The following is a 25,675-nucleotide window of genomic DNA, read 5'->3' as shown; positions in this document are numbered from 1 at the left end:
TTAACTGCTGCTGGCTTCAAAATGTCATTGGCAGAGACCTTAATTGGTATCCATTGTATGGAGCTACTCATCTGCAGGAAGTAGAGATTGTTATCTTCAATGTGTATGTTAATGCTACAAATAACTATAAATGATCATTGACCTGTTCAGTTAATTTAGTCACTGCATAGATGCAGCCTGACCTGAGAGTATCTTCAGCACTGTTTTTATTTCCTGTGTTCAGCATCTACATTTTGTTTTGTTTTTCTAGTTCTATCTACCATATAAAGCTGTGTACTTTGAGTCATAGTGACTTTCCTTCCCCCACCTTGGTTATCTAGTGTCACTGCTTTGATTGAATTCTAGGGGGTGAATCTGGTTCTGCAGACACAGTTCGTGACCCTCGAGGATTTGCTTGCAAGTTTTACACTGAAGATGGAATTTGGGATTTGACTGGTAACAATACACCTATATTCTTCATCCGGGACCCATTTTTGGTTAGTAACAGCTGCTGATAAAATATTTTTTAAAATAAAGATTAATGACAATTTGAAAAGTAAACTCACTAAACTTGTAAAGGGAGGAAGTAGATGGGCTGAGTAGGAGCAAGTATGGATAGACGTTTGTGAGGCTGACAGTGGACTGTTCCCCCAGGTCCCTCAAATATCTTGTACGGAAAAGCAGTAAATTTCTAGATGTCTCCACTTTTATATAAAGGTTCCTTGCAAAATTATGAATTGAACACTTTTAATTTTGCACAGATTTTAAAATGTAATCCACAAGACTATACATATTTGTGGAACATAATTGTGTATGGTTGTCACTTGCACTTCATTAATAAGCAAGTGCTACAAGCTTACCTGGATAAGTTTTTCATCTTTCTAGATACTTCATCTTTTTTCTGACTGTGACATGTACACACAAATGCTTCAATAGATGTGTGATTAGAGCACCTTTTAGACCCACACAATCACTGAAATTATCCTAAAGCTTTCAGTATGAGCTATGTAATATTTGCATAGAAATTACAGAAAATTAATTCTGGGGACCTGAACCTTTCTGAGACTCGCTGGAAAATTAATTCAAATTCAGCTAGTTATGTGGCTCTCAAAAAATATTGATTGCATCTGTAGATCTTTTAATCATTAAAGATTACAGAATACTGTAAAATCCATGGTTCTATTTATCCTTGTTGCAGGCAAATTACTTGGGTTAACACTCGAATTTTAGAAATGCCATGTTATGGTGAGGAGGGGAATAGAGATGAACTTAAAAGTATTTTGACAATTGGCTAACCAATTTGGATTAGCATGCTGAATCTATGTATGGACATAACCCTGTGTTGGAAAAAGTTAGTGATAGAATTTGTGTAAGTATGCGTTTTATTATATTATGTATTTCCATCTTGTCAGTTTCCATCATTCATTCATACCCAGAAGAGGAACCCCCAGACTCACCTCAAAGATGCTGATATGGTCTGGGACTTTTTCTCACTTCGCCCAGAAAGTCTTCATCAGGTGAATAAGAGAATCTATTATTAGATTTGAAGTATATCTTGAGTTGGCTGAGACATTGTTATGTTTAAATTACCATGTAGGCATGGAACATAGAACAGTACAGCACAGTATAGGTCCTTCAGCCCACAGTTGTGCCAATGTTGTAACCTACTGCAAAATCAATCTACTCCTTCCCTCCCACAGAACCCTCTATTTTTCTTTCATCTGTGTGCCTATAAGAGTCCCTTAAATATCTGCCTCTACTACCACCTTGGCAGTGTTCTATGCACTAATGTCTGTTTACATAATTTAAAAACCTACTTCTGACAATCCCCCCCACTATCCTCCTTCACCTTAAAGTTATGCCCTCTCATAGCCATTGCTGTCCTGGATAAATGGTGCTGACTGTCCACTCAATGTATACCTCTTATCAACTTGTACATCTCTATGAAGTCACTTCTTCCTTGGGATAAGAACTGATACTGAGCCAATTTTTTTGGTCTAGAAAATTATTTCCAAATGAGTTTATTTTTCTTGTTTAATGATCTTGATGGCTGTAATTTGAAAAATCGCTCTTAAAACTACATTCATCAAGGTGGGCCTGCTGCTAATCCTTGTTGGTATTACACTGGCTTGTAAGTAATACACAGGTGTCATTTACTTTTTAAAGTGAATTCAGTTTATAAATGCTTTGAACATAAAATGGGAAACTTAAAGGAGCAAAGTGTTATTGAGAAGTAACAATGATGTGGGAGACACTATATCACAAATCTGGCATCAACATCAATTTCTCCTAACTTCTGGTAACTGCTCCCCTGTTTTTTTTCCTCCCTCTTATTTTTCCTCATTACTGTGCTGACTCTCCTCTTACCCTCCATGTATTTCCTGACCTGCCCATCACCTCCCTTTGGTTCTCCACTCCTTTTTATACTGTGTTCTATTCTCTTCCTATCAGATTTCCTCCTTCAGCTCTTTGTCTCTTCGACCTGTCATCCCTTAGTTTCTCACACCATGCCCTTTCATGTACCCGTCCCCCATCCACCTCCTCCTTCCCTTTCAATGGGACTTCTTTCACTTGCCAGCTTGTGATGCTCCCTTTCCCCTTTTTATTCGGGCTTTTGCCTTTCTTGCCAGTTTTGATGAAGGGTCTCGATCCAAAATGTTGACTTTACATTTCCCTCCATAGATGCTGCCTGACCTGAGTTTGTCTATCAATTTGTGTGTTGCTCTGTTACAAATTATCCTTAATACTTAAAGGGATTGGAGAACTGTAAAAGATTCTGAGACAGCGAGAATCTGCAAAGCTATATGTGATGAACACTGGCTCCTTTAAAGCTGGCAAAAAAATGAATTGAAATCAAGAATCTTGGCAAGAAACAAAGGACAAAACTCACTTGAGTTGGATTGGCATGTACAGTTAAGTGTTTCATTGGGGAATGCATTGAGGCAGTAGTGAACAAAACCAATGTTGTTTATTTTAACCCAGATTTCAGTTTGCATTAACATCTTTCAGATGAAAGTGGAATTTAATCCCCAGAAACAATTATTGAGTAGTGGTTGTCTTGAATGAGATCTTAATATACTTCAATTTTGTCAAGCCTTTAATCAGAGTGATTTTTAGTAGTACGGTAATATGTTTATTTTTTAAACATTTCCTGTATGATATTGATCCTTGGACCATGGTCTGCACTGTGTACAGAATCATTTGGATTAATGTCAGCTTGGACTTGAGCTACCTGCACAGTATACTGTGGCATGCACTGTATATCTTTTTTAGCTGTAGAACTTCTTTATCCTAGGTCAGTATTCTGTATAGTGACCGCGGAATTCCTGATGGATTTCGTCATATGAATGGGTATGGGTCGCACACATTTAAGCTGGTCAATGACAAGCAAGAGGCTGTTTATTGCAAATTCCATTTCAAGGTATAGTAAAGTTTGTTAATTAACTTGTGACTGTAATTTTAGATGGACAGTCAAGACTCAACATAAATTATTTTGGAAGTCGTCAAATTTAAATCTTTAAGTATGTTTGCAAACTAGAGTTGCCTTTTAAATGAACTCCTCGATATGGGGCTGTATCAGTAATGTTCACATCCAGCTGCCAAGAACAGGAAATAGTTGCAATGCAGAAAATTTACAGAAACGATTAAAAGAATCATAGCTTGTATTTTACTGATATGTACCTGTCACTATTACATTATAAAACTTCGGTGATTTTATGCCTGGTAGTTCAACATGCATCCCTGCAGCTGCTGTTGGTGGCTTAGTGCTCCTCCAACATGATTTGACTAATTTCAGAATTGTTCTCCTTTTTTAAAATTTCAGACCATGTAACTGTCTTTATAAGAATGCCAATTTGCACCTTTATAATATCATCTGACTCTGCCACTCTTGTCTGCTGCTAAGTCCCTTTTGCCTGTGCACTAAGTGTACTTTAGAATAAACACTGCAAAGCTCTTTACATTTAGTTTCATTTGGTCAATACATTCTAGGGACAAATAGAACCGCAATGCGTAGCAACTATTGACACCCTCCATACTTTGTTTCCATGCACAGCTTGAAACAGTCACCACATAGTGGTTATGAGGATGAGGGCAATGTTAGAAACTTATGTCCTGTGACTAGTGCATCATGACCCTTCAGACTTGTTTACTTAGAGATACAGTGTGAAACAGGCCCTTATGGTCCAACTAGCAACACCACCCAGCAACCCACCCATTTAACACTCTCCTAATCATACAGGACAAGTTACAATGACCAGTTAACCTAGTAACCAGTATGTCTTTGGACTGTGGGAGGAAGCTAGAACAGCCACTGGAAACCCATTCACTCACAGGGAGAATATACAAGCTCCTTACAGATGCCACTGGAATTGAATTCCGGATTGCCCCATGTTGCGTTACACTGCACTACTGTGGTGCCTTTAATCCTCTACTTGGATCCCCATATATGAACTGTAAGACAACTGGAGTGATTTTCAAGTATGTGGACTTCTACACCTATACCAAGTACAGCAGCCACAAGAGCACCTATAACCAATTTCTTCCCATTATTGCAAAGAAATGTTAGATTCAGTCCCAGGTTTTTGACCACTTATCCACATCAACTAATTCTCATCTTCCCCATAAACAGCTATCTTTTTTCAGCACTTGTAAAGGGTTTCAACATATGAGGTGAGTTTTCTGACCAACTGCTCTAACGGATCAACACAGCAAATATTACGGTGACAAGGAGACAAGTTAGTAGTGGAACCCTGAACTCCATTGAGTTTTTGGCATTCTAGCACAGGACATGATTTGCATCCACAAAATCAGAAGCTTGGCATGTGGGTATTATATAGTGTTGAGTTCCTAAATATTTAAACTAGTAGGAGTGAATGTGCCAGCACAGTTTGAGAACTGTTCCATGGAGTCGCCTTTGGATGATGACAGCTGCAGCTCCTAAATGGGAAAATGCACTTTAACTGGTTTGTTTTGGGGTAGCCAATTGTAGCTGAGAAATAAAGGTATATGATTTAAGGTTCCAAATCTCATTTGAATTAATTCACTTTGTTTTTCACAGACAAACCAAGCCATCCGAAATCTTTCTGTGGAGGCAGCTAAATGTCTGGCTTCTGAGGACCCTGACTATTCTCTTCGCGATCTCTACAATGCTATAGCTTCTGGAAATTACCCATCCTGGACTCTGTATATCCAAGTCATGAGCTTTCAAGAGGCAAGAGTACATCGATGGAATCCCTTTGATGTAACTAAGGTCAGTCCTCGAATTTGCAGATAGTAAGAACTTGGTTTTTTTTAAAGAATTTTTTCTTTGCAAGATGTCTTTCTTTTAAAAAGAGCACTTAATCTTACTGGGCAAGTACCCCATTCTAAGGACACTGCATTCAGCCTCAGGACACATTGAACAACCTTAACTACTATAATTATAAATTTTGTCTAAACTTTGAAGTTTGTCTGTTATTTGTGGGCAAGGATGAGAGGGAAGGGAGGTGAGATTCCATAATCAATGGAACTTCATTGTTAGGTACTTGTATAAAGTAGAGCTGAAGTGGACTCTTTTATAAAGCAAAACTTTAAATAGTAGTTGTGGTTAATAATTTGCATTCCAGTTCAAAGTTTGAAAATGGATGTAGCTCTGGACTAAGACTGGGGAGAGATGGTTCTTATGCCAGCTAATGTTGACTTATGATTGAATTCTGCTGAATGTTACTAACCTGTACCATTGAGTAAATCAAAAACTCTTTCAAACAGTTTCTTGCTCTTTGAGAAAGAAACTGGATATTTATGCTTTAAATGGCCAGTAGATGTTTATACAAGTAGGGGTTTGATGCTTTTGCTCACACAGGATCCTGATGGAAGATCTTGGAGAAGAGGAGGATACACCAGTGATCTTCTAATTGATTTTGCTGTTTTATGATTATAAATAACACCTAGTTTGTTCCAGGTTTGGCCTCACAAGGAATTCCCACTGATCCCTGTGGGACAGCTTGTCCTCAACAAGAACCCCGTCAACTATTTTGCAGATGTGGAACAAATAGCCTTTGACCCTAGTAACATGCCCCCAGGCATTGAACCTAGTCCTGACAAGATGCTTCAGGTATGTTGGAAAAACATTGGCTTCGTATTAAGAGGGTGAAACTTACTTCCCCATTCCCCAGTCTCTCCTGGCATGGAGGAAATGTGACTACAAGTCTTATGGGGAAATTACCTGAACTGAAAAGGAGTGATTTATATTTAAAGAGTTCATAAAGAGAACCTTGTGAATTAGTGTGTTTAAATAATTTAACAGTGCTATTTATCAAATCAAAATTTTGTATTTTTGTGAAATGTGAGTGGGGTTTAGATCTTCCCTAATGATTGGGCAAGCTGTATCATTAGCATGTCATCAATTTAAGTTCAAAACATCCAGTCATTACTTGTCATTTTTCCGCATTCCACTGGATCCTGAATTGCATTGTTAGAGAGGGATTTAGAATCCAAAAGGGCACAAGTAATTCAAGGTTGTATTTGTTTCTTTTACATAATCTCAACTGTAGTTTATTGGGAAGAAAGGGCTTTGGGAGAAATGGGGGGGAAAAAAGGGAAGAATTGTTGGTGCTTGTTGGTCTCCTAAGTTTAGAGTTTTGGTACTTCCTTTCAGGCTGACGGAACTGTTAATGTGGGTGAATGCTTATGCTGAGATAGCTTGACCATAATGTTCAAAATTCATTCCTTACAGGGAATTTCCCCTTTTATCAACAAACTTTAAATTGGTTTAGTTGTAAAATTAGCTTTATTAATTCACTGTTAGCCTAAATGGCCATGTAGCACCTTTCTGTAATCTTCTCCTAATCTTGTTTAGGGCCGCTTGTTTTCTTACCCTGATACTCATAGGCACCGCCTGGGTGCTAACTATCTTCAGCTGCCTGTCAACTGCCCATTTAAGTGCCGTGTGACAAACTATCAGAGGGATGGACCAATGTGCTCCACTGATAACCAGGGTAAGTATTTGAATTATCCTCTTGTTGGATCAATGTTCATAGTGCTTTGATTCTGGTTTTGTGATTGATCTCAAGGGCAGCAGCATTAATCATAAATCATGCCTTATGCAGCCATGTTGAATGTAGTAGTACTCAACATGAGAGCAAAGTTCCTTCTCTGTAGTTCAGATAATCTTACCTTATTTTTTTGGATATTCCTATCATAATTTAAAAAAAAACAAAGGAGCTAGTTTCCAGAAACAGTAGTTACAGCAGATTGGTTGTGGAATGAGTAATCCAGAGAGCTGGACTTGAGTTCATGTCCAGGCAGTGACCAGATTTCATATTCCATCAGGGTAGCTGTGGAATACAATTTGCTTTAAATTTAGAATTAAAAATTTCCATAATTACTGTGACACAGTTTATTGTTTTAAAAAAAAGCGCACATGTCCATTATCACAGTTTGGATGCAAAAGTGTTCTGGTCTGCAACCAGGCTTTCAATCATATGTGGTTGATCCTTGCAGACACTCTGTTTATTGCCTATCACTAATTGCCCATGAACTTAACAAACAAATTCTGTTTACCAAAAATGAAGCATTGCTGCAGGTATTTGCAAGTATCATAAAATAGAAAAATACAACTTTGAAGATAATTATAATAGAAATCAGTAGTAAATTTTGTTCAAGACCCTAACAACCATAACACAAACTGCATGTTTGTAATGTTCAAGTTGAGGTTCAGTCTATTATCATATGTTAATTAACCTGAAGCTTGTGTTATGTAGCAGGTACAGGAGGGAGGTGAAGAAGTCATAGACTTCATTACTTACATAAACCACATTCTTGAAAAGGCAGTTTACCTATGTATGTATCTATCCCATATATCTATCTGGGCAGAGAACAAATTCCAAAGAACAATGTTGTAATAAGCATGGTATAAACTTGTAATAACTTGTAGAATAAGAGAACTACTTTTAGGATGGTCCTGTAATTTCAATCATACAATTTAAATTTTCTGCCACTTTTCAATTACAAATCTGTTAACCAATCCCCAACCTCAGTGACCTGATCTTCACTGAATGTAATGTAACTCCCCGGCCACCCTCAGGGTCGCTGGGCTCGCTGTCGTCTAGGGAAACAGCCTCGGCCCCGCCAAACTGGGTAATTCGTTTGTGTGGATGCTGTGTGAGGTACCCCACCCCGCCCAAATAACAGACAATACACCAGATGCAATTAAATGATTTACAGTTTATAGATATTACTGGAACTATATAATTAAAAGAGAATAAAATATAAAAGGAAAATAAAAGGCGCCACACTTATCAAAGTTCAATCTCTTCGTGCACAAAAACCATTGGAGCTCAAGGACCACCTTCTTCACCCTGAGACCCCCTCGGACCACCTCGACCGGCAGCCTGGGACCAACAACGGTGGTCGACCAGACGCTCCACACGAGTCCGTCTCTGTCTCCTCGCCGAACGTCCCGCTCGGGGTCCGACCCCGTTAGCGGATTCACAGCACCTGGTCCATCCTCTGTCTGCCTTCTGCCCCCAAACCCCCTCGCAAACAGTATCTTCAAATACACCAAAACCATAACAACTATCCCAATTGGTTAATAGCACCCTCTTATCACCCTCTAAACCACAATAAGCTGCTAGCGCAAACTTTCTCAGCGTTAAAGCACAACAAAGCCGCATTCTCCAGATTAACGTAACAAAAACGCCATTTTAATTAGCCTCCGCAGTAGCATAAAAATCGAAACCCCCTTGCAGTATTTTTAATATATTTTGGAATTGCTAGGAGCATGCAAGTTTCAATTATGAATTGCTTTCTAACCATAAGAAGCAACAAAGCTGGCCCTGATGGTTTCCTATAAAATGCTGTGTTTGCACTTTCCAGCAGAAATCATTGACAGAGATTAGTCCTGTTTTCTTTCTAGCACCCTATCTGCCTGAAATACAGGGGAATGTTTGACTCTCACCGCTGCTGTTTGAGTCAGAGCTAGACTTGCTCCTCAATCATAGGACTAGATTGAGTTTGGCATCTTCTGTTACAGGGTGGGTGTGGTGACAGATACCTGAAAATCTCTTCTGCTTGTTCATAAGCAATGCTGTTTTTTTCCCCTGAAAGTGAATGATGAATGATAAATTGTATTCTGTTCTTTTGCAGGTGGCGCCCCAAATTATTATCCAAATAGTTTTAGTGCCCCTGAAGCTCAGCCTCGTTTCATTGAGCACGCTCTGGCTACAACAAGTGATGTTGCTCGGTACAACAGCTCGGATGATGATAATTTTTCCCAGGTGACTACAATTGAACTTGGACTCCTGTGGTTAGATGTTTTGCTGCTCTTAACTCTTCACACAGCAGAAATGTACCTCTTGCACTAAACTCTCTATCTCTCTCTGTCTCTCTCTTATATATCTATCTATCTTCTGTCAGTGAAGATACCTTTATTTTAAATATTTATGACCATTGACTCCTTTGTAAGCATTTCTGAAATTGCAATGTAGTATAGACTTACATTCTCTTGAGATATTTTAAAATTGAGGTTCATTGTTGGAAACGTGAAGCTTTATTATGCACTTGCAAGTCCATGAGGCTGATAAGCTGGCCTGGTAATCCATTATCATGTAGACAATCACAAAATCAAATTTGTATGTCATTACTGTCAGTAGCCTGAGCATTCTGCAGACTATTTTGGGCAAGGAAGATTACACCTTGGCTGACAAAACTGATTCAAATGATAGTACCCAAGTACATTGCTGGTTAAGTGTGAAATTTGTTGTTTTGCACTCTTAACCTAGTACTGAGCATATGCGTACCTTGATGACTGCACTTTAAGTACATCTTAGTTTGAAATGCTTGGTGGCAAACTAGTTATCAAAGTCAGTGGCACCAGACACTGTTCAGTACCAGTGCTGAGATGTCTTTCCCGATTAAACCAGGGACTGCGGAACTGGAAATGGTGATTTAATGTGTTTTTATGAGCACTTTTTTGATCTTAAGTTTTTCTTTCCGCATTAGGTAACTACATTTTATGTGAATGTTCTAAATACGGAGGAGCGCCGCAGACTATGTGAGAACATTGCAGACCATCTCAAGGATGCTCAGCTTTTCATTCAGAAGAGAATGGTGAGTTGAAGGTTGGACAAAATGCTTTCTCGTAGTTTTCCTTGGCTTGTGTCAATTTTAGAGGAAATGCATATGTTTAATTAGTAATTAAATGAAATCAGAAGTCCTGCAGTCTATAGAGATTTTTTTCCCCAAGGGGACCAATGTTAAATCAAAAGTTTAAATCCAAAATTTGTTCTCAATTTCTTGCCTCTTCAGGTAACATTTTTTACCTTGATTTATCTGTAGTCTATTAGGAAAAGCAGCTATATTCTTAGTGTATTGATAATGGGGTGCCACACAAGTTAAAATATAGATAGACAATGCTGGCACCAATTCAGTTCTGTTACAGTAGAAAAGCTGCAGTTAACACTATGGAATACCACTGTCATTGGGAGAAGATGTGGCACAAAGTAATGATGCACTGTAAGCTCAATTTAGCTATTGCTAATGTAGCATTAACAACCACAGCTGTGTGTTCATGCAGAACGCAATGTCATTTCAGAAGTTGATGAAGAACAAAGTTGTCCTAATTTACATTCCTAATTTTTAGTGGTAGAGCCATTCTTGATCATCTATATGAAACTTTTTTGTTTTAATTCAACTATTCCAATAGTTAGTAATTTGTTGCTTTCTGATGATTAACAGTAGTTCTGTGGGGTGACTGAATGAGTAGCAATATTTACAAAATCAAAACAAATCATCTGCAGTCCTGTGTCTCCAGCTGGAAAAACTCAGCAGGTCAAGCACCATCTGTAGAAAAAGAAATTTAAGTTTGAGATTAATGAGCCTTCAGAAAATTTAAGGTTTCTTAAAAATCTGGTATTTCAGTCTTAAAGTTTGTACTTTTAAAATCCAGTATTTTGATTTGAATGTCGAATGAAATGATGAATGTGAACACTAAAATAATTGCTACAACTTAGCACCTTAATTTCATGGATAGATTAAACATTTTCTCAACCATTTTCACAGTATCCTTCATGACTTTTAATTTGATTGGTAAAGCTGAGAAATGCTATTTGACAGACCAACAGCGTTAGTTTAAATATTGTTTCTAGGTCAATCTCCAGAACTGACATTCTATTGAGTAGAAGAAGTGGCAATCTGTAACCGGTATTCGAACTATATACTGGTTCAGATTAAAGATGATCTTTATCACATGTATATCAAAATATACAGTGAAATGCATGATTGGCATCAAATCAACAAGAATTGGACTAGGCAGCCCACAAGTATCGCTATGCTTCTGACACCAACATAGCATGCCTACAACTCGCTCCTCCTAACCATATGCCTTTGTAATGTGGGAGGAAAGCAGCATCCAAAGGAAATGCATGCATTCAGGAGGAGGACATAGAAGCTCCTTACAGACAGTCAAAGCAGATTCTTCGATAGCACGGTAAAGCATTGTGCTATCCATTGTACCACCATGCTGCCCATAGAAAACTTATGCTGTTTCAGTAGAAATCTGACTTGATCCTGAAGTCTTTAACATGAAAAGATGTGCTGAGAATTTCATGGTGATGTGAGGGGGCGCTAATGTTAATGGAATACTAATGTTGCAGTATTTCTGACAGTAGACATTATCTTTGTAGGTGGATCTGTTGACCAGAGTGCATGCTGACTATGGTGCACAAGTCTCATCATTGTTGGATAAGCACAATGCTGCCTGTCCTAAGAAGGTACTTAACATTTTCCATTCTCTTTACACACCCTGATGTTAACTGGTATACCTGTCTTGAACTTATTCATGGTTGATCACAATCTTCCAGTTTGATTATTATCAAAAGATTGCAGCTTGAGATTATCAGGGAAAATATTAAGGAAATGCTCTTAAATGCTGTTGAAGTGGAATTGATCCTATTTTCAGTATCCTATTAACATTGGTTTAGTTATGATTGTGGATAACTCCACCCCTTCCTCACAATTTTTCCATGTTTAGGTTTGGCAGGGTTTGGTCTTACTGGGGTAGTTATACAGTAGCCAAGTTGAGATGCAGGCAGTGTTATCCATAGAACCATAGAAACTACAGCACAGAAACAGGCCCTTTGGCCCTTCTTGGTTGTGCCGAACCATTTTCTGCCTAGTCCCACTGACCTGCACACGGACCATATCCCTCCATACACCTCCCATCCATGTATCTGTCCAATTTATTCTTAAATGTTAAAAAAAGAACCCACATTTACCACCTCGTCTGGCAGCTCATTCCATACTCCCACCACTCTCTGTGTGAAGAAGCCCCCCCTAATGTTCCCTTTAAACTTTTCCCCCCTCACCCTTAACCCATGTCCTCTGGTTTTTTTTCTCCCCTTGCCTCAGTGGAAAAAGCCTGCTTGCATTCACTCTATCTATACCCATCATAATTTTATATACCTCTATCAAATCTCCCCTCATTCTTCTACGCTCCAGGGAATAAAGTCCTAACCTATTCAACCTTTCTCTGTAACTGAGTTTCTCAAGTCCTGGCAACATCCTTGTAAACCTTCTCTGCACTCTTTCAACCTTATTTATATCCTTCCTGTAATTTGGTGACCAAAACTGAACACAATACTCCAGATTCGGCCTCACCAATACCTTATACAACCTCCTCATAACATTCCAGTTCTTATACTCAATACTTAGATTAATAAAGGCCAATGTACCAAAAGCTCTCTTTACGACCCTATCTACCTGTGACGACACTTTTAGGGAATTTTGTATCTGTATTCCCAGATCCCTCTGTTCCACTGCACTCCTCAGTTCCTTACCATTAACCCTGTATGTTCTACGTTGGTTTGTCCTTCCAACGTGCAATACCTCACACTTGTCAGTATTAAACTTCATCTGCCATTTTTCAGCCCATTTTTCCAGCTGGTCCAAGTCCCTCTGCAGGCTCTGAAAACCTTCCTCACTGTCTACTATACCTCCAATCTTTGTATCATCAGCAAACTTGATGATCCAATTTACCACATTATCATCCAGATCATTGATATAGATGACAAATAACAATGGACCCAGCACTGATCCCTGTGGCACACCACTAGTCACAGGCCTCCACTCAGAGAAGCAATTCTCTACCACCACTCTCTGGCTTCTTCCATCAAACCAATGTCTAATCCAATTTACCACCTCTCCATGTATACCTAGCGACTAAATTTTCCTAACTAACCTCCCATGCGGGACCTTGTCAAAGGCCTTACTGAAGTCCATGTAGACAATATCCAATGCCTTCCCTTCATCCACTTTCCTGGTAACCTCCTTGAAAAACTCCCAACAGATTGGTCAAACATGACCTACCACGCACAAAGCCATGTTGACTCTCCCTAATAAGCCCCTGTCTATCCAAATGCTTGTAGATTCTGTCTCTTAGTACTCCCTCCAATAACTTACCTACTACTGACGTTAAACTCACCGGCCTATAATTTCCCGAATTACTTTTCGATCCTTTTTTAAACAACGGAACAACATGAGCCACTCTCCAATCCTCCGGCACTTCACCCGTAGACAGCGACATTTTAACTATTTCTGCCAGGGCCCCCGCAATTTCAACACTAGTCTCCTTCAAGGTCCGAGGGAACACTCTGTTAGGTCCCGGGGATTTATCCACTTTAATTTTCCTCAAGACAGCAAGCACCTCCTCCTTTTCAATCTGTACAGTTTCCATGGTCTCACTACTTGATTCCCTCAATTCCATAGACTTCATGCCAGCTTCCTTAGTAAATACAGACGCAAAAAACCTATTTAAGATCTCCCCCATTTCCTTTGGTTCCGCACAAAGCCGACCACTCTGATCTTCAAGAGGACCAATTTTATCCCTTGCAATCCTTTTGCTCTTAATATACTTGTAAAAGCTCTTTGGATTATCCTTCACTTTGACTGCCAAGGCAACCTCATGTCTTCTTTTTGCCCTCCTGATTTCTTTCTTAAGTATTTTCTTGCACTTTTATCAATATGATATTTGTAATTTTGAGATAGAACATTGCCCAAAGCATGTCAAGTAGATACAAGCCAGAAAGTGATACATTTCCCATGATCTTATATTTATTTTTATTTTATGGAGATACAGCGTGGAATAGGCCCTCTGGCCCTACAAGCCACGCCACCCAGCAGTCCCTCACTTAATCCAAGCCTAGAGCTGTTTTAGACAAGTGGAATGATTTGTGCAGTAACTTGGAAAAGATCCAATCTACCCTGAGAGTGGAGTGAGGTGAAATCTGTATAGGCTTGGTTCTTGGGTTTTAACCATTAGTTTTCAAAAAGAACGCGATTGAAGGAGAATGGAAGTTATGGTAAAATGTTTATTGAGCACAGAATGGCTTCAGTCTTCCCTGCATTGACCAATAAATTGATAAACCCAGCATAATTTTGGAGAACACATTAAAATTAGTAAGATATTTGGAATTGCAAGAAAGAGTAACATTGTGACCAAGTTATTGAGTTTACTCGAATCCTGGATTGATCTAGATGTAGATTTGTATCTGGCCATGACAGTAGTTGCACTTAATTTATTGAGACAGATTCTGGGATTTTTAAAAGCTGGTGTTTTAACTGCTAGATTCCCATAAAAACTAATTTGTTGTCCTTCAGGCAAGCAAGTCCATTGTCCTTGCAGTTTGGCCAGCTCTCAATTCTGAAATGTCCTCAGAAGCCACTTAATTGGCATTGACTTGTGCTTTACCAGTGGTGCCCATGTCCTAGAAATTAACAAGGTGAAATTTGTAACCCACTCTAGGCTCTGCAATTCCAGCATTTCAAGTTTTAAAACATTATACTTAAACCATGATGTATAAAATGACTATTGTTATCTTGAATTTGTCTAAATATTTAACATCTTTTCTAACTAATTTGTCTGTATTAAAAATAATGGATATGTTCTTTTTACAGCCGGTGATCAAAACCTACTCTCATTATTCTCCTGATCGTGCCGTTGCTTCTGAGAAGTCTAACCTGTAATAAGTTGAATTGAAAGTGCAAAGCCACTTTTTCTGCATTCTCAATATGATTATACTGATAATTTACTCTTTTCCAAATTTCATAATTGATTTTTCTTGCATAATCTTTTGTTTCAAAAGAAATTGTATGACTGCTTCTATTTGTAACTAAATCTATTGGGTTTCCTCTTGTTTCTTGCTGTCCAATTTACATACCATTAATTACTAGCCCCAGATTAAAGCTGTACGGTTCCAAAGATGAGACTTGTCATAAACTGTACACTTAGTTAAATGCTTCTTGATTTGGGTAAACTTGGATTAAAAGTTCATAACAAGCAGTCATTATTGAGTTGACTCTTCTATTGTTCTGCTAAATTCATGCAGTAATTATTGAAGATTGTGTCCTTGTTGTACATGGTTAAGGGTTCTGCTAAGCATAACTTGAATGCACTAGCTTCTGTGCCTTTATTCTGCTATGCGACACTGCAAGTGACTATGCTGCACAAATGCAGCTCAATCATTGAATTAAGATTTTCTTAATATGGAAAGTGGAATACTGGATGGAAGTTCAAATTAAGTGCTTAATAATCAAGCTTGCAATACTATAAATATTGAAAGCTGAATCTAAGTCTCAAGTGAATAATTTTCTGCTATAGGTGCTGTGTACAACTCTCATTGTAATCACACTAGTTTTTGATGTAAAGTCAGCTTGACATTGGCTTTAATTTTCCTTTTTGGTGTTCACAATTCTCATAAGATCTTTCAGTTTCATTCTTTGTGTTAAAATGTTCCAGACTAAATTGAATTGGATTCCTTTTGACTTTGTGTTTAATTTCTAATTAAATTGATTGATTAATGTTGAATTTTTGTCGTCTTTGTGGTGTGTTGGCCCAGGTTGCTCATGTACTGTAAGAGTATTCTATTTTAATTTGTTTTGACCAGTGCTAGTCAAGTGTTCAGATATTGTAATGGCATGACTAATAGTCATTGTGCTTCCCATGTGTAATCTTAATTTTTATAGCTGATTTCAAAGCACAGTCATCCCTGTGATTTTTTAAAAAAATAATTAAGTGACAGTTAAAGTAGTAAACTGTTGGGATAGCATTGTCCAGCAAAATTTACAATCAGTGCAACACCTTTCATGGATTTGTGACAATCCAAAGCAGCCTCTTCAATGTGAAATTTAAATACAATCTCCTTGGTGCTTTGGGTAAATTAAATTCCGTATGTAGTAATGAGGTACATTGCTAGATTATCTTGTTTTACTTAGAGAAAAATATTGGCCTAGATATCAGTGAAAACTCCCTTGTTCTTAAATATATTAAGAGTAACTTTTAATATCAGAAGGCAAAGACTTTGAAAAGTTAATGATTGTATGAAATTCATTACATGATGAAATGTGGAGCTCCAACTCTTGGGTCCCACAAATACTTCAAAAGCTGATTAAATATCATTGTCGAAGATTCAGAAACTTAGTAAATTTATTTCTTAAATTTAACACAAACTTGACAAGCTTATTTGAAAACAGATTATTATTTTACTGCAGCAGCCATTTCCTTTCCATTGAAACAAATGAATTTATTAACTATGTTTATAGCATTTGCTTAATGTTTACTTATTTCGTGGCTGTACCAATCATTCTAAATTGTAGGGAGAAAAGTTGGCAATTCCACATGGAAATAACATATTTTGCTTGGGAGTGGGTGGAAATGACCTACTACTAACAATGGTAAACTGAAGTGAGGAAGTTACAGTGCAGTTGTGTAAAATGTTGACGAGGCCACACCTGGAGTGTTGTGCACAGTTTTGGTCACACTGTTACTAAACTGGGAAGAGTCAAGAAACAATATACTGAGATGTTGCCAGAATTTGGGGACTGAGTTAAAAGGACAGATTGCATAGACAGTCTTTACTTCCTGTAATTTGGGAGTCTGAGACATGACCTGATAGTTATCTGAGATCAAAAGGGACATGAGATGAAAGCTGTCTTTTATTTATCCTCCAGGGAAGGGGTGCTTAAGAACAAAAGGGCAAAGGTTTAAGGTCAGGTAAGATTTCAAAGAGATGTCGAGGGTAGTTTATTTGAACTGGGCTGCCAGAAGTAGTGGTTGAAGTGGGCACAGTAGCAATGTTTAAACACCATCTAGGTAAGTGCGTAGTCAAGGTCTAGAGGGCACTGGACTAGCTTGCTGTGCAACACAGTCAGCATAGATGAATTGGGCCAAAGGACCTGCTTCCGTGCTGCTTCACTCCATGGAATGTGCCAAATGGAAAGCCCAGAGTGCTATACTTCCAGTTTGCATTGAGCTTCAGTTTAATGCGATAGGAAGACAAAGGCTTGCACTTTCATAGTGCCTTTCATTATCCTGGGATGCATAGTACCCAGAGGTACTTTGGAAATGTTTCTCTTGTAAGCAGGAGTTTACAATTGTGTTCAGCAAGCTTCCATAACTGGCAAAATGCCAACAGTGCAATGAGTAATTGATTTAGTGATGATGATTGAAAGATATTGAACAGAACACCTTGTCCCTCTTCAGGACAGTATACACATTTTTTATTTTCTGGAGAGAGATTATCTGCTAGAAATTTAACAGGCTTGATGTGGGAAGAGACCATTATTAAAAGGGAGTTCAAAATTCAAAGTACATTTATTATCAAAGTACATATGCCACATTTACATCCCTAAGATTCATTTTCTTGCAAGCATACTTAAATAAATCCATAATAGAATCTAACCATAATGGAATTAATTAAAGATCACATCTATTTGGGTTTTCAACCAGTGTGCGAGAGACAACAAACTGCAAATACAAAAAAAAAGTAATAATAATAAGGAATAGATATCGAGAACTTGTGATAAAGAGTCCTTAAAAGTGAGACCATAAATTGTGGAAATATTTCAATAATGGGACAAGTGAAGTTACCCCCGTTGGTTCAAGAGCCTGATGGTTGAGGGGTAACAACTGTTCCTGAACCTGGTGGTGTGATTGCTGAGACCTCCTGTACCACCCTCCTGATGACAGCAGTGAGAAGAGAGCATGTCCTGAATGATGGGAGTTTCTGATGATGCTGCTTTTCTGCGCCAATGCTTTGTGTGTGTGTGTGTATGTGTGTATATATATATATATATATATATATATATATATATATATATATATATATATATATATATATATATATATATATATATATATATATACACACATAGTTTCTATACTAGGCTGTGATGCAGACAGTCAATATACTCTACTAAACATCTGGAGATTTATCAGACTTTTAGATGTTATACCAAATCTTCACAAGCTTCTAAGAAAGCGGAGGTTCTTTGGAATTGCACTTGTGAAATAAGAACACTGAGGAATTTACAGTTGCTGACCCTGTCCATCTCTGAGGACTGGCTCATCGACTTCTGGTTTCCTCCCCCGAAGTCAATAATCAGCTCCTTAGTCTTGCTGACATTGAGTAAGAGGTTGTTATCATGGCACCACTCAGCCAGATTTTCAATCTCCTTCCTATATGCTGATTGGTCATCACCTTTGATTTGGCCTACAACACTGATATCTTAGAGTACTTGGAAGAATATGGTAAAAGAGACCTTTGACAGCATAACTTCCTTAAGCGCAAATCTTGCCTGACAATTCATAGAATCGTAGAAAAGAACATCACAGCAACAGGCCCCTTGCCCCAACTAGTCTGTGCCGAACCATTTAATTTGCCTGCTACAATCAACCTGCACTGGTACCATTGCCCTCAATGCCCCTGCATCTGAAAACCTATCAAAACTTCTCTTAAACATTTGTCGAGCTGGCATGCACCAGTTGCACTGGTAGCTCATTCCATACTCACACGATCCTCGAAGTGAAGAGGTTTCCCCTCAAATTCCCCTTTAAACTTTTCAGCTTTCACCCTTAATGTATGACCTTTTGTTGTAATCTCACCCAACCTCAGTGGAAAAAGCCTGCTTGCAACTATGCCTGTCATAATTTTGTACATCTCTATCAAATCTCTTCTCAGTCTTCTATGTTCCGAGGAATAAAGCCCCAACCTATTCAATCTTTCCTTATGAAACTCCCTGGTTTCCTTGACTGTGTAAGTCTAGGGAAAACTCTGATCCTGTCAAACTCGTGAGCCTGAAACAGCTCTCCCACCCCAAACCCTGGTTTCTGTGGATGCTGTGTAATTTGCTACCCTGTTACAAGTTAATGCCATGAAATAACAGACAGTACACTGCATACAATTAAAGGAATTATATTTATGAACCTTAACTAAAGAGTTAGTAAAGAAAAACAAAAAAGAAAAGGACCCATTTTAATTAAACAGTCAAATGCGCACAAGTTGGAGCTCATCTTGAACTTCTCTGTCACTCACGTGCTGGGCCCTCGGTCAGTGTAAAAGCACACACCACCTTCCAAACGTCGCTTGCAATCCACCTTGGACAAATGGATCTGCCACCAGATCGTATGCTATGACCGGTTCTTCTCAGCATCTTCCCTCTTCGTCTCCTGCCAAACCAAAATAACACCCCAAGACCAACCTCGGTGTCCCTCACCAAGAAAACCTTCCCCCAATTAGATGGCACATATTCCACATTATCCCTTAATAACCCAAACAGGCTGAAAGCAGAACAGACAGCTCTTACAGAGCTGCTAAATGAAATACCTAGAGCATAACAGTAAAAATGTGAACCAGGGCATTACACTCATAACTCAGGTCCTTCTGTCCCAACAGCATTATTGTAAAACTTCTCTGTACTCTTAACTTTATTTATATCTTTCCTGCAGATGCATGGCCAAGAGTGTGCACAATGCTCCAAATTAGGTCTCACCAATGTCTTATACAATTTCAACATGACAGCCCATTTCCTCTACTCAATACTTTGATTTATGAAGGCCAATGTGCCAAAAGTTTTCTTCACAACTCTATCTAACTGTGATACCTCTGCAAGCTCTGATAGTCTTCTTCTCTGTCTGCTACACACTAATCTTGGTGTCATCTGCAAATTTGCTGATCCAGTTAACTACATTACCATCCAGAACACTGAAATTGATGACAAATGACAATGGACACAGCATTGATCCCTGCAGTACTCCACTAGTCTCAGGCTTCCAGTCAGAGAGGCAACCATCTACTGCCACTCTTTGGCTTTTCCCAAAAGCCAATGTCTAATCCAATTTACTACCTTATCTTGAATGCCGAGCGACTGAACCTTCTTGCCTAACCTCCCATGTGGGACCTTGTCAAATGCATTACTAAAGTCCATGTAGACAACATCCACTGCCGCCTTCAACTTTTCTGGTAACTTTCCCAAATGTGAAAGCCATAGAAAGGGTGCAGAGGAGATTTACAAGGATGTTGCCTGGATTGGGGAGCATGCCTTATGAAGACAGGCTGAGTTAACTCGGCCTTTTCTTCCTTGGAGCGACGGAGGATGAGAGGTGACCTGATAGAGGCGTATAAGATGATGAAAGGCATTGATCGTGTGAGTAGTCAGAGGCTTTTTCCCAGGGCTGAAATGGCTGCCACAAGAGGGCACAGGTTTAAGGTGCTTGGGAGTAGATACAGAGGAGATGTCAGGGGTAAGTTTTTTACTCAGAGAGTGGTGAGTGCATGGAATGGGCTGCCGGCAACGGTGGTGGAGGCGGAAACAGTAGGGTCTTTTAAGAGACTGATAGATAGGTACATGGAGCTTAGAAAAATAGAGGGCTATGGGTAACCCTAGTAATTTCTAAGGTAGGGACATGTTCAGCGCAACTTTGTGGGCCAAAGGGCCTGTATTGTGCTGTAGGTTTTCTATGTTTCTAACTCTATAGGATTGGTTAGACATGACCTACCATGCACGAAGCCATGTTGACTATCCCTAATCAGTCCATGTCTATCCAAATACTTATAATCTGGTCCCCTAGAATACCTTACAATAATTTTCCCACTACTGATGTCAGGCTCAGCAGCCAATAACTTCCTGCTTTATTTTTAGAGCCTTTTTTAAACAGCAAAACAACATTCGCTATCCTCCAATCCTCTGGTACCTCACATATCACTAAGGATGATTTAAATATCTCTGCTAGAGCTCCTACAATTTCTGAACTTACCTTCCACAGGGTCCGAGGGAACACCTTGTCAGGCCCAGAGAATTTATCTATCCTAATTTGCCTCAACACAGCAAGCACCTCCTCCTCTGTAACCTGTATAGGGTCTATGAAGTCTCACTTCTATAGACTCAATCCTTCTGAGTAAATATAGATGTGAAAAATTAATTTAAGATCTACCCCATCTCTTTTGGCTCCACACATAGGTTACCATTCTGATCTTCCAGAGAACCAGTTTTTCCGCTTGTGATCCTTTTGCTCTTAACAAATCTGTAGAATCCCGTAGAATTCTCCTTCAAATTGTCTGCTGGGGCAAACTCATGCCTTCTTTTAGCCCTCCTGCTTTCTTCGGTGTTCTCTTACAACATCACCCATTGTAGCAACCTTGCAACAGTCTGCGATCTCTCTCCAAATTTGTTCTTCTAAATCTGTGGACTGTTGATTGCCTGTAATATAGCCCCCTTTACATGGTTGTACCTTTCTCATTCTTCAGTTCCACCTATAACGAGTTCTCCAATCTGTCCTGTCTGAGCACTGCTGTGACATTTTGCCTGATTAGTAATGCCACCCTTCCTTTAATCCCTCCCAGTCTTTTGTGTCTAAAACAACAGAACCATGGAATCTTGAGCTGCCAGTCCTGCTCCTCCTGCAACTTTGCCTCACTAATGGCGACAATATCATAATTCTATGTGTTGATCCAAGCCCTGAGCTCATCTGCCTTTCCTACGATAATTCTTGTATTGAGACGTATGCAGCTCAGGATGTTAATCCCACCATGGTCAAACTTTTGATTCCTGACTTTGAGGCCTCAACAACATCTGTGTATACAAAATCTATCTCCACAACCTTTCCACTGTCTGTTCTGAGACTCTGGTTTCCATCTCCCTGTGACTCTAGTTTGAAACCCCTCTGCTAGGATATTGGTCCCCTTCCAGTTTAGGTGCAAACTGCCTCATCAGTACAGGTCTCAGCTTCCCTGGAACAGAGCCAGAAGATCCAAACGTCTAGAACATAGAAGAGTAAAGCACAGGAACAGGCCCTTCAGCCCCCAATGTTATGCCAAACCAACTAAAAAGTAAATCAATAACCCCCAAAAATGAATCCCTCTAATCTACACAATGTCCATATCATTCCGTCTTCCTGACATTCATCTGCCTATCTAAATATCTCTTAAAAGCCTATAATGTGTTTGCCTCTACCACCACACCAGACAAAACATTCCAGGCTCCATCACTCTGAGTAAAAAAAAAACTTCCCCCTCACATCTCCTTTGAACCTACCCCCTGTCACCTTCAATGGATGCTCTCTGGTATTAATCATTTCTACCCCTTGGAAAAAGATACTCACTGTCTACTCTATTTATGCCTCTTATAATCTTATAAGCCTCTACGACAGCGGTCCCCAGCCACCGGGCCGCAAAGCATGTGCTACTGGGCCGTGAGGAAACGAGATGAGTCAGCTGCACCTTTTCTTATTCCCTGTCATGCACTGTTGAAATTGAACATAGGATTGCCAACTGTCCTGTATTTGCCGGGACATCCCGTATATTGGGCTAAATTGGTCTGTCCCATACAGGACCGCCCTTGTCCCATATTTCCCCCGCTAAGGTGGAGCGTTCCCATGAAACCTTTTGTGCCGAAATGGCGTGAAGCGAAGAAGCAATTACCATTAATTTATATGGGAAAAATTTTTGAGCGTTCCCAGACCCAAAAAATAACCTACCAAATAACACATAAAACCCAAAATAACACTAGCATATAGTAAAAGCAGGAATTATATGATAAATACACAGCCTATATAAAGTAGAAATAATGTATGTACAGTGTAGTTGGAAAGATTAAACGAAAACCGATTTGTGGGAAAAAAATCGGCACGTCACATGGGCACACAGGTGCCCGCGCAAGGCTTCATGGTCATGGTAGTCTTTCTCGGGGTAAATACAAGTGTCTCGTCAACACACACAAAAAACTGCTGGTGAATGCAGCAAGCCAGGCAGCATCTATAGGAAGAGGTACAGTCGACGTTTCGGGCTGGGACCCTTCGTCAGGATTTGACTGCTACTTTTGTCCCTTATTTGGGAGTGAGAAAGTTGGCAACCCTAACTGTAAAAGACATGTTGAGGTGAGTTTAACCCTACTTGAACACCCTCCCCCCAATCGGCCGGTCCGCAAGAATATTGTCAATATTAAACCGGTCCGCGGTGCAAAAAAGGTTGGGGACCCCTGCTCTATCAGATCTCCCCTCAGCCTCCAGCACTCCAGAGAAAACAACCCAAGTTTATCCAGTCTCTCATGATAGCTGATGCCCTCTAAACCAGGCAGTATCCTGTATCCTCTTCTGCACCCTCTCCAAAGCCTCAACATCCTTCCTATAGTGCGGTGACCAGAACTGTATGTAATACTCCAGATGTGGCTTAACCAGGGTTTTATAAAGTTGCAACATAACGTCTTGGCATTTGAACTCAGTGCATCCACTAATAAAAGCAAACATTCCATAAGACTACTTAAGCACCCAATCGACCCGTGTAACCACTTCCATGGAGCTATAACTTTGGATCCCACAATCTCTTTGCTCAGCAACATTGTGAAGGGTCTTGCTCTTAACAGTGAACCGTCTCCTTCCATTTGCCCTACCAAGATGCAACATCTCACATTTATCTGGGTTAAACTCCATCTGTCATTTATCTGCCCATATCTGCAACTGATCTATATCACGCTGTATTCTTTTCCAGTCTTGTACACTATCCACAACTCCACCAATCTTGCTATCATCTGCAAACTTACTAACCCTCCCATCTACACTTTCATCCAGGTCACTTATATACAGCAGGGGTCCCAGCATAGATCCCTGCGGAATACCACTAATTACAGTTCTCCAGCTTGGTTGACCACTACCTTCTGTCTTCTAGGCACCAGTTCTGAACCTAAACAGCCAACTTGTCAGAAACCCCATGCATCTTAATCTTCTAGATTAACCTCCCATGACAGACCTTGTCATAAGCCTTACTAAAGTCCAAGTAGACAACATCCACTGCCCTACCTTCATGAATCCCTCTCATCATCTTGTCAAAAACTGATGCCCTCCCTTCTACACCAACTCCTTAACCACGCGTTAAACTGGATCATCTTCCTACTTCTGGTCTCACTAGCACGTGGCATGAGGGGCAATCCTGAGATCGCAGCCCTGGAGGTCCTGCCCTTTAACGTAGCACCTGACTACCTGAACTCACTTTGCAGAACCTCGTCACTCTTCCTACCTATGTCATTGGTACCTACGTGGACCACGACCTCTGGATATCCACCCTCCAACTTTAGAATGCCAAGGGCTCTAGAAACATAGAAACATAGAAAACCTACAGCACAAAACAGGCCCTTCGGCCCTCAAAGTTGTGCCAAACATGTCCCTACCTTAGAACTACCTAGGCTTTATTCATAGTCCTCTATTATTCTAAGCTCCACGTACCCATCCAGGAGTCTCTTAAAAGACCCTATCGTTTCAACTCTGGGGAAAAGCCCCTGACTATCCACATGATCAATGCCTCTCATAATCTTATACACCTCTATCAGGTCACCTTTCGTCCTCCGTCGCTCCAAGGAGAAAAGGCCGAGTTCACTCAACCTATTCTCATAAGGCACGCTCCCCAATCCAGGCAACATCCTTGTAAATCTCCTTTTCACCCTTTCTATGGTTTCCACGTCCTTCCTGTAGTGAGGCGAACAGAACTGAGCACAGTGCTCCAAGTAGGGTCTGACCAGGGTCCTATATAGCTACATTACCTCTCGGCTCTTAAACTCAATCCTACGATTGATGAAGGCCAATGCACCGTATGCCTTCTTAACCACAGAGTCAACCTGCGTCGCAGCTTCGAGTGTCTATCTGAGATATTCTGAACCCTGGCTCCCGGTAGGCAACATACCATCTGGTAATCTTGTTCTCATCTACTGAACCTCTTTTCTGTTTCCCTAACTAGCGAATCACCTATCACCACAGCTCGCCTTTTCTCCCCCCATCCCTTCTGAGCCACAGAGCCAGACTCAGTGCCAGTGACTTTCCTCTGTTAGGTCATCCCCCCCCAAACATATCCAAAGTGTTGTTGGGGGGGATGGCCACAGGGGCTACTCTGCACTGGCTCCTTAACCCCTTTTCCCTTTCCTGACTGTCACCCAGTTTCCTGTGTCCTGCACCCTGGGTATAACTACCTCTCTATATGTACTATCACCCCCCCCGAGCCTCCTGAATGATCTGAAGTTCATCCAGTTCCAGCACCAACTCCTTGATGCGGAGTGTTAGAAGCTGCAGCTGGATGCACTTCTTACAGGTGTTGTTGTCAGGGACACTGGACATCTCTTCACCTTCCCGCAAGAGCAACATTCCACTATTCTGCCTGGCATCCCTTCTGTTCTAACTGAGCAAGTATACAGAAGGGAAAACAATAAATAAACTCTGGGGAAAAATCTACCTACAGCTTTTTATTTTCTCTAACTGAAGCATTGCCTCTCTGAAGCCTCGAAGAGCTAAAGCCTTAAAATCCCCACTCTAACTCTGTCCTCTCCAACACTGGCCACTGTACTTGCTCCTGCCTTATTTTAATTCATTCTTGCCTATCAATTCTAATCACTGATTGGCCAGTGT

The 25,675-nt window shown here is 40.0% G+C and overlaps 1 protein-coding gene across 1 annotated transcript in view; it reads left to right on the top strand.

The window, feature by feature from the left end:
• Window positions 1-15,820, top strand: part of cat (catalase) — a 38,740-nt gene extending 22,920 nt beyond the window's left edge. The window contains exons 4-13 of the mRNA XM_072272211.1: window positions 346-476; window positions 1,392-1,496; window positions 3,275-3,400; window positions 5,039-5,230; window positions 5,921-6,073; window positions 6,818-6,956; window positions 9,106-9,236; window positions 9,961-10,068; window positions 11,643-11,729; window positions 14,911-15,820. Coding sequence (XP_072128312.1) covers window positions 346-476; window positions 1,392-1,496; window positions 3,275-3,400; window positions 5,039-5,230; window positions 5,921-6,073; window positions 6,818-6,956; window positions 9,106-9,236; window positions 9,961-10,068; window positions 11,643-11,729; window positions 14,911-14,979 — 1,241 coding nt within the window. The 3' untranslated portion in view covers window positions 14,980-15,820. The remainder of the gene's footprint in view (window positions 1-345; window positions 477-1,391; window positions 1,497-3,274; window positions 3,401-5,038; window positions 5,231-5,920; window positions 6,074-6,817; window positions 6,957-9,105; window positions 9,237-9,960; window positions 10,069-11,642; window positions 11,730-14,910) is intronic.
• Window positions 15,821-25,675: the final 9,855 nt, after the last annotated feature.

This window comes from Mobula birostris, chromosome 11 (assembly GCF_030028105.1).
Source record: "Mobula birostris isolate sMobBir1 chromosome 11, sMobBir1.hap1, whole genome shotgun sequence".
Lineage (NCBI taxonomy): Eukaryota > Metazoa > Chordata > Chondrichthyes > Myliobatiformes > Myliobatidae > Mobula > Mobula birostris.
This window is presented reverse-complemented; position numbering and strand designations above follow the sequence as displayed.